Source organism: Mercenaria mercenaria, chromosome 1 (genome assembly GCF_021730395.1).
Source record: "Mercenaria mercenaria strain notata chromosome 1, MADL_Memer_1, whole genome shotgun sequence".
Classification (NCBI taxonomy): Eukaryota; Metazoa; Mollusca; class Bivalvia; order Venerida; family Veneridae; genus Mercenaria; species Mercenaria mercenaria.
Genome location: NC_069361.1, coordinates 28,930,384 through 28,948,550, shown reverse-complemented (window position 1 = coordinate 28,948,550; position 18,167 = coordinate 28,930,384). Strand labels below are relative to the sequence as shown.

Here is an 18,167-nt window from a genome sequence, read left to right as displayed (position 1 = left end):
TTGTTGTATTTGTATTTATGAAATAAAAGAAATACATGAAAATTAATAACATCTTTCATTTTTATTTTGCCTTCACTCCTTTTTTTGCATTTATCCAAATTTACAACTTTGAGAGCTTTAGTTGTTTTATAGGGTCTGAGTGTTTATTTGGATAGTTTTTTGTCTCTGTAAAATATCGATTTTTGAAAATGGGAATCGATAATCGATCGACAAAAAAATATCGTTGATACATCGATATCATTTCTATCGATGACAGCCCTAAATATTTGACATGGTGATACTTGACAATCCAGCCCATAATCAAACTTGACCAAGATCTTAGAGTTATACACATTCTATACAAATATTAGTAGAATTGATGAAACAATGAAGATGATAAGAGGGTGGATAATGTGAAATAGAGCAAGTTTTGTAAATCAAGGGCATATAACTCTGGTCCTACTAGTCTGATTCATTTTTATAACCAAACTCATCCAAGATCTTATAGTTATAGACATTGTGTGTAAATATGATCTGAACTGGAGAAGAAATGAAAGGGCTAGAGTGTAAAGAAGTCAAAATACAGCAACTTCTGTAAAATCAAGGGCACTGAACTCCTACTGGTCCTGCTGTTCCCATTTTGCTCAAAATCAAACTCATCCAACATATTAAAGTCATAAACATTCTGTATAAATATGATTAGGACTGGTGAAACAAGAGCTGTCCATAAGACAGCCAAGCTCGACTATTCGAAATATTGTCCCAAAAGCAGGAAAATATTACCCAAAATGTTAAAATATCAAAAGAGTTTTAAGTTCAAAAGGGGACATAATTTGACCAAAATGGATATCAGAGTTATGGGACTTGATGCTATCAACTAGTTTTATAACCCCGAAGGCACATGACATTGTGAAGTTTCAATTCAATATCTGCATTAGTTTTGGAGATAGTAACTTGCATGTAAAACTTTAACCAGAATTTTCTAAGTCCAAGAAGGGTCATAATTTCCCCAAAATACATGTCAGAGTTATCGGACTTGACCCAGTGACGTTGGTAATTTATCTAGAAAAAGAAAGAAAAAGTTTCAAATCTATATCCCTTTTAGTAATAGCTGTATGTACTTGCACGCAAAACATTAACCAGGATTTTCTAAGTCCAAAAGGGGGTATAATTTGGCTAAAATGCAGGTCAGAGTTATGGGACTTGATGCTATCAACTAGTTTTATAACCCCAAAGACACATGTGAAGTTTCAATTCAATATCTGCATTAGTTTTGGAGATAGTAACTTGCATGTAAAACTTTAACCAGGATTTTCTAAGTCCAAAAGGGGGCATAATTTGCTCAAAATACATGTCAGAGTTATGGAACTTGACCCAGTGAGGTTGGTAATTGACCTAGAAAAAGAAAAAATAAGTTTCAAAGCTATATGCCTTTGAATGATAGCTGTATGTACTTGCATGCAAAACTTTAACCAAGGTGTGATGCCAACGCCGACGCCAGGGCGGGTAGAATAGCTAGACTATTCTTTGAATAGTCAAGCTAAAAATCTGCATTAGTTTTGGAGATAGTAACTTGCATGTAAAACTTTAACCAGGATTTTCTAAGTCCAAAAGGGGGCATAATTTGCTCAAAATACATGTCAGAGTTATGGAACTTGACCCAGTGAGGTTGGTAATTGACCTAGAAAAAGAAAAAATAAGTTTCAAAGCTATATGCCTTTAAATGATAGCTGTATGTACTTGCATGCAAAACTTTAACCAAGGTGTGACGCCAACGCGGATGCCAGGGCGAGTAGAATAGCTAGACTATTCTTTAAATAGTCAAGCTAAAAATGAAGGTGCTTGAGTGTAAACAAAGAGCAATATAGCAATTTTTCTAATTCAAGAGCCCATAACTCTAAACATGCTGGTTCAATCAAGCCATAATCGAACTCATCCGAGATCTTGTGGTCACATACATTGTGACAAAGTTTGATTAAGACTGCTTTGGATTTATGGATGCTAGAATGTAAACAAACTAAATGTGGGCATAGGACAGATGACAGACATCCATCGATCTTAATAGCTCACCATGACCACTTTGTGGTCAGGTGAGCTAAAAACTGCCATTAAAAGCAGTTAACCACTTTTTATTACTTCCTTTATTCTAGTTTTGTTCTGTAATGTTAACTGTAGACAAGCTAGGGGCTTGCACTGTATTACATTTCTTGATACTAAAACTACGTAATTCATGTTTTTTGCTGCCTATAAATTATATTTTAGAATAATCAAAATCTGAAGTTCTAAAAAGTACCAATAATCTGACACTGGAACAAGAGCACCGCCTTGCGGGTGCTGACGCTCATCTGATTTTTTTTGTGTAATAGAAATATTGTCCTACCCATGATTTTCTAAGTCTAAAAAGGGCCATCATTCTTGCAAAAAGCAGGATAGAGTTATGTTTCTTGATGTACAGTGTCCACTTATGATGGTGAAAAGCTGTTGCAAGTTTTAAAGCAATAGCTTTGATAGTTTATGAGAAAAGTTGACTTAAACATAATATTCAACCAAGAAAATGATTTTCTAAGTCCAAAAGGGGCAATAATTATTGCAAAAAGCAGGATGGAGTTATGTTGCTTGCTGTACAGGGTCAGCTTATGATGGTGAACAAGTGTTGCAAGTTTCAAAGCAATAGCTTTGATAGTTTAAGAGAAAAAGTTGACCTAAACATAAAACTTAACCAAGAAATCTGATATTTTCTAAGTCCAAAAGGGGCCATAAATCTTGCAAAAAGCAGGACGGAGTTATGTTTCTTGCTATACAGGGTCAACTTATGATGGTGAACAAGTGTTGCAAGTTTTAAAGCAATAGCTTTGATAGTTTAGGATAAAAGCTGACCTAAACATAAAACTTAACCAAGAAAACTGATTTTCTAAGTCCAAAAGGGGCAATAAATCTTGCAAAAAGCAAGATGGAGTTATGTTTCTTGATGTACAAGGTCTGCTTATGATGGTGAACAAGTATTCCAAGTTTCAAAGCAATAGCTTTGATAGTTTAGGAGAAAAGTTGACCTAAACATAAAACTTAACCAAGAAATCTGATATTTCCTAAGTACAAAAGGGGCCATAAATCTTGCAAAAAGCAAGATGGAGTTATGTTTCTTGCTATACAGGGTCAGCTTATGATGGTGAACAAGTATTCCAAGTTTCAAAGCAATAGCTTTGATAGTTTAGGAGAAAAGCTGACCTAAACATAAAACTTAACCAGGCAACGCCGACGCCGACGCCGACAACCGCTCAAGTGATGACAATAACTCATCATTTTTTTTCAAAAAATCAGATGAGCTAAAAACGTATATGAAGTAATCCTGTGTTTGTTCATGACTGATACATGTAATTTCCTTTCTAATACTGGAACTAGATTGTGATAAGAATTTAATTATCACTACCTGGGTAATTTTTCATCATGAAATTGTTCTTATTTTTATTCATGAAGAAAAATAAACCCATTGTTGATTTTATAACTTTGTTTTGTTTTTTTTTGTTAATAAAGCTGTTAAGGCAATATTAAGACTGTGGTCTGACAAGGTCTTTCTATTTACAGGAATTGGTAAAGACTGATCTAAGGACACAGTGTGGGCTGCAAAACATCACAGTTGCAAATATGACCTCTGCTGACCTCTACAGTTTTTCTCAAATTAAGGCAGTACTTTGTTGATACAAACTTAAATTCCACAGACACAGAAAACCCTTGCATATTACCATTGTTACAGTAGAAACTGGAATGAATTTCATGAAAATTCATAGAGAAATTAGACATCAATAAATATTAACATTTTCAAGACTACAGAACTACCAACAGCTTCACATGTTTCATTATTAATTTTGGTTCATTGTGAAATAAAAACTAGAGCTGCTTTTGAGAAAAGCGAATGTCTCCCATAACTGCCTTATCATCTAAATAGCAAGTCAGTCTTTATATACTGTTTACTCACTATGATTCAAGGGCCAGAACTCCAAAGTGCCTGGGCCGATTTGGCTCATTATCGAATTTGTCTGAGGGCTTATGGTCCAACACATTTTGTTCAAGTTTGGTGAAGATCAGATGAGAAATGTTCGACTTAGAGTGCTGACAAGAGTAAAAAGGCTGATTTTTCGGTAATTCAAGGGCCGTAATTCCAAAATGCCTGGACCTATTTGGCTAGTTATCGAACTTGGCTGAGGTCTCATGGTCAAACACATTTTGTTCAAGTTTGGTGAAGATCGGATGAGAAATCTTTGATTTAGAGTGCGGACAAGAGTAAAAAGCCCGATTTTTGGTAATTCAAGGGCCATAACTCCAAGATGCCTGGACCGATTTGACTAGTTATCGAACTTGGCCGAGGTCTTATGGTCAAACACATTTTGCTTAAGTTTGGTGAAAATCGGATGAGAAATGTTAGACTTAGAGTGCGGACAAGCTTTGTGACTGACAGACAGACACACAGACTGGAGTAAATCAATATGTCTCCCACACCACTGTGTGGTGGGAGACATAATTAATAATTCTTGTCCAACTTATTTGTTGCAATTATTATCCATATTCTATATTTCTATCTAACTATAATATCTGCGGAAACTGTATAAATTTTTAATTATGTTACCAGATCTGTGCTCTGTAGACCCAAGCTGCCTGTAAAATACTTTGACAAAACTCTCATCTATGTGAAGGAGACAGATATCAATTATTACTGCACTGGGCAACTTTCACTCAAAGAACACATAACAGTAACCCATCTATTACAATTATATACTTCTATTTAATGTCTGCAGAAAACCGGAAAGTTTTACAAACAGAATAATTATTCAAATTACAGGAAAAGAGAGGAGGTGGGGAAAGCTAGATTAACATGTCACAAGCAAGGATAAAACTTCAGCATATTTGCATGTTTTTAATGGAACTTGATACATCATTACTGGCATATTAGGAATGCTTGCTAGGAATGAGTGGCAGTTCAAAATCTTCAACTTTCAAATCACTAAAACTTTAAAAGGTTTACTTATCTTCTAAATCTTTGAGCATTTTTTAAAATAAATACAATATATAGCATGTAAATCATCAGGATTGGCAACCATTTTTCCAAAATGAAAACTGCAGAGATCAAATCTTATATTACTTTCCAATGATTGACAGGATACCAAAAGAAAATATCAAGAAGAAGCCAGACAGATGTGGTCAGCATTAAATCTCCTGCATTGAGCTTACCCACCCACTGAAGGAGCATTGAACGTACACTATTAAACCTACCTTAAACACACTATGTACCCGGATAATCCTAACTCTGTTCAGCGACCCTAACTCAGTGCCAACATGGCTGACAGCAAGACTATGTATGTAGTTAATTTCCCTGTCTTGTTTTTATGTTAGTATGCAATGTTAGCGTAAAACTTTTGACAGCCATAATATCCTGTATTGATAACATGTTTTGTGTACTAAATATTTCAATCGACAAGTCGATTATGTGGCTGGAATTCATTAAAATGTACTTAAAGAAGTCTTCAAAATGAACATGTTTTATGTTTTAAAGTACCAGAAATTGCAATAAGACCTTACTTATCAACTGTATTAGTTCAATAAACATCTTTTAGACAATGTTTAACAGTATCAAAGTTTGAAATTCATTTTTATAGCTTAAAAACTGTATTGATTATGAGGTGGGTTTAGTTTTGCGGATAATTCCTGACAAGTATGGGAAACATTACTGGATAAATACGAACTTTGAATGGATAAACACCTAACCAAATGAAAACGTAGCTGTTCGTCTGTGCTTTATGTATGAACTATTCATGCTCGAAGTTCTTTGACCCACCCTGCCCTGCAGGGATGTGGAATTCCTATATCCAACTTGTCCAACTTGTGATTTTTTGCCAGCAGACAAGTGCATTTTTCATTCTGTGTGTCCGCGGACAAGCAGAATTGTAATCGTACGAAATGAGAAAACAAAAAAATATCATTTAGATTGTGTGTTGCTTCAAGTGTATGGAGGTGATAAAGATAATTTAATGTATGAAACCCGGGATGTACTTGCTGAGAGTCTCTCGATTGCTGCAGTTTTAGAGAAAAAAAACATGCATCTGTGTCTTTAAGCGTCACTTTCCATGATCTGACTGGTTCTTTGGCTAGGTCTTGCGCACACTGTAACTTGGTGACTATGATAAAAAATTGGAGACGTAAACAACTTAAAAAAGTATTTCGACAAGTTTGTTATTAGAATTCCAACTGCTGAGACAATAAGTCACTGTCAAAGGAATTATGGGAGCCAGCAGTCAGCATATGAAAAGCAAAAGCACACAGAGATCGCAAGTATGACTAAAAACAAGTCGGAACGTTTTAAGAGTTTTTCTATGAATTCATCTGGCTTTGTACCATTGCATGGACAGTGTTTTGGGCATGGCATCAAAAGATCACGAACCCTGCTTGTGCGATTTCAGACTTTTATAAACTTTAAAAGGCGAATATCTTAACAGCTTATTTTTAACCACAGTTACTGTGATATGCTTTTCTTTTCATTGTCCTAAATAAAGAACTCTCCAGACTATTTGCAGTTTCATGAAGGTTTAAGATGACAAATCCGAGCCAGTGAAATTTGACTATGGACAAGTGGATTTTAAGTGTCCACACCCACCCCTGCCCTGTATGTCCATGATCACCTACACCCCCCCCCCCCCACCCCCAAACTCCTCACACACACACACACTTTCCTTCCCTACTTACCGTCTGAAAAATATCATTTTTAATAATTAATCATAAATCTAACCCCATTTAAACAATATCAAAATATTTCATTAGCACCTCTTTAAAATCTCTTACACTATAAGATATACAAGATTTGAAACAAACGCAATTCTGCTGAAACAGTGTGTGAGATGGAGGGAGAAACGGTTGGGGGTTACAGAACTTCGAACATCGGTGGTATTAAATAATTTCTTACATAATTATATAATAATTTTGACTTTTATATTGATTTATTTTCGAGGGTTTATCCAGATTTTTGCAAACACTGCTATTTGCATATTAAAATTATGAAAAAAAATTTGACTGAAGTGGGCATACATATAACATCTTGTAAAATTAATGACAAAGTTTGAAAACAATACTGCTTATAACGTAAAGTAATGTTTACAATAATCAGACCATGTACATGTCAACTCATTCATTTCTATAGAACACTAGTTAGTTAGGTGTTTATCCTTCCCGTGATTTCGTGTAAGTTAGGTTTTTATCCATTCCTCATGTAAAACTTCGGTTTTTATCAACTCGAAGTTAGGTTTTTATCCCCTTTCTCACTGTCAGTACATTTGAACTTGTATTGTGTCAACATGTAGTGGGTTAACAACATAGTGTAAATGGGCCTTATAAGCAGTATATTTTTGCTTTCAAACAATAAAATAGTAGAGGCATCAAAAGCATACAAGTATTTTTTAAGATTTTTTGTAAAATTTTTCAGTGAAGTTTGCCTTGTTCGTCGGTATTTCACCTGAAAACACAAGGGTTGATATATCTAACATGATACATTTTGAAATAAATATACACTTGATCAACGGAGACATATAACAACCGAAACAATCCTTTATACATCAAAATTACACAGAAAACAAAGCTGTATCGGCTTTACATCCGCCATGTTGGCACTGAGTTAGGGTCGCTGAACAGAGTTAAGATTATCCGGGTACATAGTGTGTTAAACCTAACACTAATCATTATTCAGTATATATATATATTGTACACACAATAATTTGTGCGTACATCCAATAGGGGCGATTTAATGTTGGCGGACAGATGAATAGACACAATGGTATAAGAACAGCATTTCATGCCAACATATTCATGTTTACAGGTTAAATGTGACTGCTGCCTGGTCACACAACAAAAACATTTATTTTGTGAATTCATACCTGAGACTTTGCAAACTCCACAACATTAAAGCTAACATTGTTCAACAACGCCAGAGAATAGGTTGTCAAGCCAGACTCCGTACTTCGCCACATCTGATCCTGAAATAGAAATCATCATCCGTAAATACAAAGGGCATTGTGTGCTTGGCATAGTTGATAAGGTTTTGACCACTGGTCTCAATTGGCATTGTAGATAATCTGGTATTGACCAATGGTCTCAAAGATTAGGTGTGTTTGGCATAGTTGATAAGATATTGACCACTGGTCTCAAAGATCAGGTGTGCTTGGCATAGTTGATAAGGTATTGACCAATGGTCTCAAAGTCACAGGTGTCTAGCATAGTTGATAAAGTATTGACCACTGGTATTGTTCCAGCCATTAAAAAGCAAAGTACATTATACAGGGATATTACTAAGACATGACAACGAGTTCAAGTGAAGGGTGGTGTACGAATTATCCAAGTCTGAGTGAAAGAAGTTTGACTGAATGAACTAAAGTTATGAACTGCTAAACAAACTTTATAAACCATTCATGTACACAGCTGCCATTTGTCATTCACAGTTTTTGACTGCCTCATCACACTTAAGAGGTGTTTTTCCTTTAAGCAAACAGAATCAAAAGAAACTATATGTTCTAACTCTTTTCTAAACAATGCTTTGAACATAAAGTAAATATCAGCTTTTTAAAAAACTAAAGACAATAAAATGTTTATGATAGCTTTATTAGTACAGTAAAAACACTTCTGACATTGCATCTTCATTTCTGGCATTGTGCCAATATAGTTCTAAATTTAGTAATTGCGTTACTATCTATAGTAACAATTCTTTAAAATGTCCGCAACTTTTTTTATACTTTAGACATATGTCTTAGCAATTGTTATAAACCTGAAGTAGGTCTTTTTAAGACTGAAACCGTTAGTTTAATTAAATAAATTGTTTAAATTACCCAGTGAGTTACCTGTTGTCACCTGGTCTTCTATTGGTTCTGTTGTAAATATCAACTTGTATAACTTAACTAGGTTACTGTTCTTTCTACAGAATGATCTAAGTGCAATTAGTTGATTTATACTTTGAAGGCAGTAACTGATAACAGCTAGCTATGCAAACATTGCAACACAGCATCAGCCTTAAGGGAAATCAGCTAGAGACTTTTCAGATTAATCTCAGGATTTAAAGGGAACTTGATTGAAGGTTTTGATGTTCTGTCAGATTCAATTATTTTAATTGTCTTGATGGTGAAGATAATCTGGGATTGTTAAATTTAATATCTTTTGAAGTAAGCAATCAATACCAAACACTGACAAAGCAATAGAAAGTAGGAAATACTACCCCGCCCATTCACATAACTTTAAGGTCAAGGACCCATAATGACAATTTGCAATATCCTTTCCTTTACGTATTCTCCGTATGCAATTTTAGCATTCTCCGCTTATTATGAAAATGATTTTTTGTTATGGCCAAACAATGCTAAATTGCATACCGAAGATACATAATCACAAGAAAGATCTGAATGTCATTACAGGTCCACTATCTTAACATCAATGGGCAGTGCATGCTCCCATACAGAACCACATAGCACCAGAAAATTTGCACACAAAAATGTTTTGTCCATTTTAACTTATTGTTGCACTATCTTTTAATATTTAAGTTGTCTACAAAAAACAAAAAACAATACTGAGTTTAATATTTAAGTGAATCTACAACCAATTATGCAAGTTTCAGATTAAAGAGCTGACATACAATGGGCCTGAGTTATGGCTCTCAGGTCCGGAAAGAAGGATGCTTCTAATGAAGTAGTTCTTGCAAGATATTGGTTTAGTATATTATATAAAACTGCAATTACAAAACATTTTTAAGGTTAATGATTTTCTGGCAATGAAAAACACAATTAGACCCAAGAACAAAATTTAATATTTTAAAATTGTACAAAAAAAGCAGGCGTACAACCCTCCCTTTTTATTGGCTGAATTTCCTTCAGAAGCAATGATGTTCTGGTAAAATATGGTTGAATAAAATTCTACACTGTAGAACAATATTAATGATTCAAACATGCCAGCTACCTTCAGACAGGTAATAACTTCTGAGTCCCTCACGTTTATGCCTTATCATGTTCTTTTAATAAATTCTTAAGTGCATTTAATATTTCTCAAATTCCAAAGAACCAACACGTTTTGATGCAATAAAATGTAGTTAGACATCGGACATCGGCTCAAAATCAAAGACTTTGTAAGCTGGTTGTCACCCCATTATACTGATTCTAATTAATTTCCAGAACTGATATATGGAAAAGTGCTTGTAACAAATAATTGAGTGAAAGGTAAAAGAAGATTAGCACATTTTAAATATGAACCACATACATTCTTGCAAAAGGCAAGTAAAATATCAAAATGCATTAGAAAACAAGAGAGACATGTTAGCCTTAAGTAGCTCACCTAACCTTGTTTCTAAACAAGTTTGGTGAAAATCCATCAAGCTATTATAAGGAGTAGTCTTTTAAAGTTCTTTTTTGTATTTTGAGCTTTTAATTTAGTGAAGGGAGATTAAGATAGTCCATCTAAGAATGGTTAAACCAAGTTTGCTGCAATTCGCACTAGATGACGTTAAAGTAATTATGTTGACACAAGACGATGGATGTGGAACAACAGGCATCAGACTATCCACCTATATTTACAGCTCACCTGGAACCCAGGTGCTTTAAATGAGCTGAAAATCTGGAAAGTCCCATGCATACAACACAAACTGTGTGGGTGTGCATTAAAATTAAACAAAACAGGTCCTTTTACTGCAATTATTGCAATACTTTGAAAAGAATTTCATATCATCAATAGTTATTGAGATCTGCTATTAAGGTAGTTCAGCTTGCTTAGATCAATTTTTTCTGTAAAGTTAAATCTTTCATTGAATCTAGATTTTTCATAACATCAAGATAAACAAAGAAAGTTAAGCCAATAAAGCCAGGAACTTGATTTTTTGCAAGACAGATTAAAACAAGAGGGTCATGATAACCCTGAATCACTCACCTGAGTAATATGAGCTACATGTTTCAAATGTCAAACTGATGGTAAAATATTAAGAAAGTCAGTAGGTCACATTCATGGTCAATGAAATTCAGTTTTACGATTTGTGTGCAAAACTGTGTATGTCATCAAAATTTCAAGGCTGTATCTTAAAAAACAAGACAGTAGGTCAGTAGGTCAAGGTCACAGTCAAGTGACATTATATTACTTGGGGTCATCAGGTAATTATAATTAAACAGTCTTGGAAATAGGAGCAGATGATTTTTTAAGTATTTTTCCTACATAACTCACATAATAACTAAGTGACCCCAGGGCGGGGCCTCTTTTAAACCCAGGGGCATAATTTGAACAATTTCGGTAGAGGACTACTAGACAATGCATCATACCAAATATCAAAAGCCTAGGTCGTATGGTTTCAGACAAGAAGATTTTTAAAGTTTTTTCCTATATAGGTCTATATAAAACTTGGAACCCCCAGGGCAGGGCCTCTTTTCACCCCAGGGATACAATTTGAACAATTTTGGTTGAGGACCATAAGACAATGCTACAAACCAAATATCAAAGGTCTATAAGTGTTGTGGTTTAAGACAAGAAGATTTTAAAACTTTTTTTCCTATATATAAGTCCATGTAAAACTTGGGACCCCCAGGGCGAGGCCATATTTGACCCTAGGGGGATAATTTGAACAATCTTGGTAGAGGACCACTAGATAATGCTACATACCAAATATCAAAGCCCTAGGCCATGTGGTTTTGTACAAGAAGATTTTCAAAGTTTTCCCTATATAAGTCTATATAAATCATGTGTCCCCCGGGGTGGGGCCATATTTGACCCTAGGGGATAATTTGAACAATCTTGGTAGAGGACCACTAGATGATGCTACATACCAAATATCAAAGCCCTAGGCCATGTGGTTTTGTACAAGAAGATTTTCAAAGTTTTCCCTATATAAGTCTATATAAACCATGTGACCCCCAGAGTGGGGCCATATTTGACCCTAGGGGGATAATTTGAACAATCTTGGTAGATGACAACTAGATGATGCTACACACCAGATATCAAAGCCCTAGGCCCTGTGGTTTTGGACAAGAAGATTTTTAAAGTTTTTCCTTTCGGTTGCCATGGCAACCAGAGTTCTGCATGGAATTCAATTCTTTGAACAATTTTGAAAGGGGGCCATCCAAGGATCATTCCTGCGAAGTTTGGTGTCATTCTGCCTAGTGGTTTTCAAGAAGAAGATTTTTTTAGAAATTGTTGACGGACGACGGACGACACACGACGGACGACGACGCACAAAGCAAGATGGACATCAAGCGGTCACAATAGCTCACCTTGTCACCTCGTGACAGGTGAGCTAAAAAAAGTTGACAGAAAAAAAAATTATAAGTCCACAAAAAAAATCCTTACTAGGTACAGATATGTCAAAATACACCTAAAAATTGGAGGTACCATCCATGTTGTACAACAGAAAAGTGGTCTCGGTTTTTCCCTATGACCAATAATAAAAAAGTTACAAAATAAGCTATTTATAGTAACATAAAAGGGAAGTAATTCTGTAAAAAAATTATTTAAGTGAACAAAAAAGGGATCTGCCAAATAAAAACAAGAGCACCACAATGCAGTACAATTATGATGATACACACGTAAAAAAGCCCTAAGTTTGACCTTGACCTTGAAGCAAGCCTTCCGAAATATGCGCGTTGCACATTGTCTCAATGTGGTGAACATTTGTGCCAAGTTTCTTTAAAATCCTTCAAGCGGTTCAAGAGTTACACAGCAGACATGAAACAAAGTCATATGACATTTGACCCCTAAGTGTGACCTTGACCTTGAAGCAAGCCATCCGAAACATGCGCTTTGCACATCATCTCGATGTGGTAAACATTTAAGCCAAGTGTCTTTGAAATCCTTCAAGGGGTTCAAGAGTTATAGAGTGGACACGAAATTGCTAACGGACAGATGGATGGACGGACACCAGCGTCATAACATAATACATCCCTTCGGGCATATAAAAATGATTTACTGGTCACAGCGAATTACGACACAATGAAAACTGTTATTCAGTGTTATATGTTATCGTTACTTTGTTAAAATTGCAGAGGCATTGTTTTCTGAGCACTGTGTACCTTAGAATCCAATCTAAAAGCCAACACACGTGACTTCGGTATCGTATACAAGGCAAATACTTTGTGATGTTTCTTTATTATTTGACGGAATTTTTTAAAATGCTTCAAAATGATCTACTCGACACATAGTCTGTGCCAAACATCCTCAGTATTTTAAGAATACTTTGCCGTGGACCTAATGTGTACATTATGTGAATGCTGAGATCGAATTTCCCATGTATAGTGTACCAAAAGATCACATGGGTTGGCTGCGGATATTTCATTTCACTGGCTAAACAACTACCTTTTTTATATAAAGTTATATGTTCTCTTCTGATGTAAACAAAATTTCATTTAAAAACATTTTTTTAAAGACCGATTTGAGGCCCGTCCGCCACTCCGGTTTTCTTTATCATTCGGGTTTGCCAGTCCATTTTTTTACAGTCGGGTTGCAAAAACAATTTTCTGTACTTGTTTCAAATGATTCATGTACTTTTTACAAATCAAGTAATTATAAAAATTATTTATATCGGTTTCCTGTGTGATGTCTCATTAACTCATTCTGCCCTAAAGCGTTATCGTCACTTCTACTCTGCTGATATTTATCTTTCAGCCACCTAGGAGGCTGATAAGCCAATCTACCCTGAATACCGAGAGATGTTTTGAGAGATAACATAGATTTCGTAGTTTTTTGCTTCGGATATTGTTGTTAATTAGTGACATATGACATCAAATATGTGCTAATAGGTATGGAATCTGCACTCTTTGTAAGTAAATTGAAGTAGCTACGCAACAAAGTTAATTTCATGCAGCTTTGTAGTACAGTCATTTCAACAGACTGTTGAATTAAAGACACAAAACAAATGACCGTATTCTCTCATCAGAATGATATTGTTTTGGCTAAACAACATTTATATAATGCTAAATTTTATCATGCACATATTTAAACAACAAATATGAACAATTCTTAAAAATAATTTTATAAATACATATTATTGTCATTTTCTAACACTGGTTTTACTCATTTATACGCATCCAGGCAATCAAAACGCATCAAAATAAAATTATTTCTCATAAAAAATAGCGTATGTGTTTAGTATGAAGATGTAATAAAATGAATATTTTAGCTATTTTAGACAGAAACTATTGTGCTGAAAATGAGATTATTTTGGGCTAATTTTCAGAAAACATGTACATGCACTTTATGAAAATTTGGATTTTGAAACAATTTTGTGGACTTTCAAAAGTATCACAAACTAGCTGTCGAAATAATTGAGTTATTATTAACACTTTATTGTATAGATCAAGAGACAGTCTCGAAGTTTAACACCAAAATAAATAGATGAATAAATAAATAAATCAATCAATAGATACCAACGAAAATGTTTTTACTTTTTTATACACACATGAGCATTGTTATATCGCATAAGTAAGAATCAAAGATCTGGTGTGCATGAGTTGAAGATAGTTTAATAATCTTACATGTAAAAGAAAATATTTTAGTTCTTTTCTTTTCAATGATATAATCCACAATTCTACCAGTTTTGTTCAGGCAGTGTTGTGTGCGTTCACGGTCACGACGCAAAGATGTGACAATGTTCACGCGGTATGAAAGTGTAAAATAATTCTATGAAATTTTTGTTTTGCATTTCGGTATGATACTTACACGTTATTTTTGTGCGGTAATTATGTACGTCTGACTTTACTAAAGTGTATTTTTATAACAGTACCCGATCATTTATAACTCATTTTTTTTCCGCACTCAAATGTTTAGAACCGTACTTATAAAGAATTATACTCAACGCCCTTTATAGCTCCATAGCTATGTTTTTATATTTATCTCAGTTAAATTTTGACAGATTTAAATGAAATTCTGGCACAATGTTTAATGATAATTTTATTGTAATGAAACATAAGAATGATGATAATGAGAATAAACTCATTTAGCCGTAAAATTGTTTGATCCCGCAGATGGCATTATTTGCTGCATAGCGACGAGCGAAAAAGTATATTCTTTTGGGTTGCATTATTTCAATTGTCATTTCTCAATGAATATTTATTGGTATCTATTTATTTATTCATTTTTTTTATGTTTCGATCATATAAAGAATCATCCGTAATTTTCAAGCTTCGAGAAATCACAAATTATAACTCGAACGACGCTCGCTTTTACAGCTTTTTTCAACGAAAGCATTTATTTTTTCACAACATCCGGTTTTATTTATGTTTTATAAATGTTACGCAACTAAAAACTTGATTGGTCCAACTTGTTAGAAAGAACTAAAAGATTTTATTTAAGACCAATGAAATGTGACGACTGAATGCGTCATGCGGAATTCAGAGCTATTACTGTAAAGACGCATATACGCGGCGTGCGGTTTCCAGATGTAGATAACAACACCGCCTATAAGCGGCACGCGGTATTCAGATAACAATTGTTCGACGCATTAATGCGTCACGCGGGCAGAATGAGTTAAATGCAATGACCATTTGTTTCTTTTTACTTTCTTCAAACATAGCCTTTTGAAATAAAACAATCCGTCCGCTAATGATCTTAATAAAAGAAGTGGGTCCCCATCAAAAGCATTTTGATCCAGCCAGAAGCAGTTGGAAACCAGTCAAAAAAAAAATATATTGCAGTCAGCTGCCTGCAAACATTAAAGGATGTGCCGCGCGAGCTGTGTTGTGTCACATGTTTATTACGGACTGATTTCCAAGGTGACATTTAGACCGTTTGACACGTTTATTGATCATCTGAGGGTGCGACCAACAATTTCCTGCTTGGCAGGTGATCGTGTATTGAGATTTCAGACTGAAATTTATACTTTTCTGCATTTTTTACAGGACCGATTTTTTTCGTTTTTCCATTTCATGAATCGGTCTGAAAAGTCAAAAATAGGTCCAAAACCGACAAACCGGCTAATTTCTGGAACCCTGTTGTGCAGTACTGTCCCATAGTACTGGATACTAAAAATATTCTCCAAACGTTGTCACCCTTCATTAAAGAATTCCATTATATTTTGTAAAGAAATAAAAATAAACTAGAGATGCTTTTGAGAAAAGCGCATGTCTCCCACAACTGCCTAATCATCTAAATAGTAAGTCAGTCTTTTTATACTGATTACTTAATCCACATGTGCATGCGCTTTCTTGACACCAAAAAGACCCCTATACAACTAGTAGTATAGATGCCGGTTTAGGGGTAAAACTGCGCAAGAAATCTGAGTGTTTCTGGTAAATCAAGGGCCATAATTCCGAAGTGCCTATGCCGATTTGGCTAGTTATCGAACCTGGCCGCGCACTTATTGGCAGACACATTTTGTTGAAGTTTGGTGAAGATTGGATGAGAAATGTTCGATTTAGAGTGCGGACAAGCTTTGTGACAGACACACAGACAGACACACAGACTGGAGTAAATCAATATGTCTCCCACACCACTGTGTGGTGGGAGACATAACAACTGATAAACTACATTAAACCTAGTAATGTGAAACAAGGCAGTCTGAAAGACAGCTAAATCCCCCGCCACTGCTATGGATAGTGAAAGGGTAAACCTTTGATTTTAGCTGTGACCTTGACCTTGAACTGACATGGCTGACTCATGAATTCTGCACAACGTCTTGATGAGGTGATCATTTGACCAAAGTTTCATGAAAATCCTTTAAGGGGTTTAGGAGATACAGAGCTGAAACCTTTGACCTTCAGTTGTGACCTTGACCTTGAGTTGACATGGCTGACTCATGAGTTCTTGATGAGGTGAGCATTTGACCAAAGTTTGATGAAAATCCTTCGAGGGGTTAAGGAGATACAGTGTGGACACCAAATGGAAGGCTCAAACCTTCGACCCTTAATTGTGGCCTTGACCTTGAGCTGGCATGGTTGACTCATAATTTCTGCACATCGTTCTGATGAGGTAATCATTTGACCCAAGTTTTATAAAATTCCTTCAAGGGGTTTAGGAGATATAGAGCGGACACGAAATGGAAGGCTCAAACCTTTGACCTTCAGTTGTGACCTTGACCTTGAGCCAACATGGCTGACTCATAAGTTCTGCACATCGCCTTGATGAGGTGATCGTTTGACCCAAGTTTGATGAAAATCCTTCAAGGGGTTTAGGAGATATAGAGCGGACACAAAATGGAAGGCTCAAACCTTTGACCCTAAGTTGTGACCTTGACCTTGAGCCAGCATGACTGACTCATGGGTTCTGCACATCATCTTGATGAGGTGATCATTTGACTCAAGTTTTATAAAATTCCTTCAAGGGGTTTAGGAGATATAGAGCGGACACAAAATGGAAGGCTCAAACCTTTGACCTTGAGTTGTGACCTTGACCTTGAGCCGGCATGGCTGACTCATGGGTTCTGCACATCGTCTTGATGAGGTGATCATTTGACCCAAGTTTTATAAAATTCCTTCCAGGGGTTTAGGAGATACAGAGCGGACACAAAATGGCAGGTTCAAACCTTTGACCTTGAGTTGTGACCTTGACCTTGAACTGACAAGACTGACTCATGGGTTCTGCACATCGTCTTGATGAGGTGATCATTTGACCCAAGTTTCATGAAAATCCTTCAAGGGGTTTAGGAGATATGGACCGGACACGATTTTGTTACGGACGGAAGGATGGACAGACGGATGGAAGGACAGACGGAAGCAGACCATTCCTATAATCCCTCCGCCACGGCGGGGGATTAATAACGTACAGCACTGAGACATTATTGCAAATGTATCAAAACGGCGATAAGCAACAGTTTTTTTGAAAATGGTGAGTTTTTAAAGGCACTGAACTGTCTAAAAATGTGACCACTTTATGCTGTCCTTTTCCGGAATTCAGTGCATATAGCAGTAAATTTACAATCCTTTTATAGAGTAATAAATGAGCCACAGTTATTTTATATGCTATTTAATTTTCATGTTATAAAACAACACTTTCTTTTTAAGATTTGGTGTTGCTGGAAACCTTTTTTCCAAAATGTGGACCTTATTTATAAAGCAAGAATTCTTCGGAAAGAAAATACGAGTAACAATAGGTTATGGATTGTTAAACAGACTTCAAATATTTACTGCATTTTTGTATGTTTTGAAGAAATAAAATTATTCTGTTTCCATATTTATGTACAAGAAAACATATTTATGTGTCTGGCATACACG

General features: G+C 35.4%; 1 protein-coding gene across 1 annotated transcript in view; it reads right to left on the bottom strand.

The window, feature by feature from the left end:
• LOC123542642 (cleavage and polyadenylation specificity factor subunit 2-like) overlaps window positions 1–18,167 on the bottom strand; it is a 176,695-nt gene that overhangs the window by 86,383 nt on the left and 72,145 nt on the right. The window contains exon 8 of the mRNA XM_053538095.1: window positions 7,893–7,991. Coding sequence (XP_053394070.1) covers window positions 7,893–7,991 — 99 coding nt within the window. The remainder of the gene's footprint in view (window positions 1–7,892; window positions 7,992–18,167) is intronic.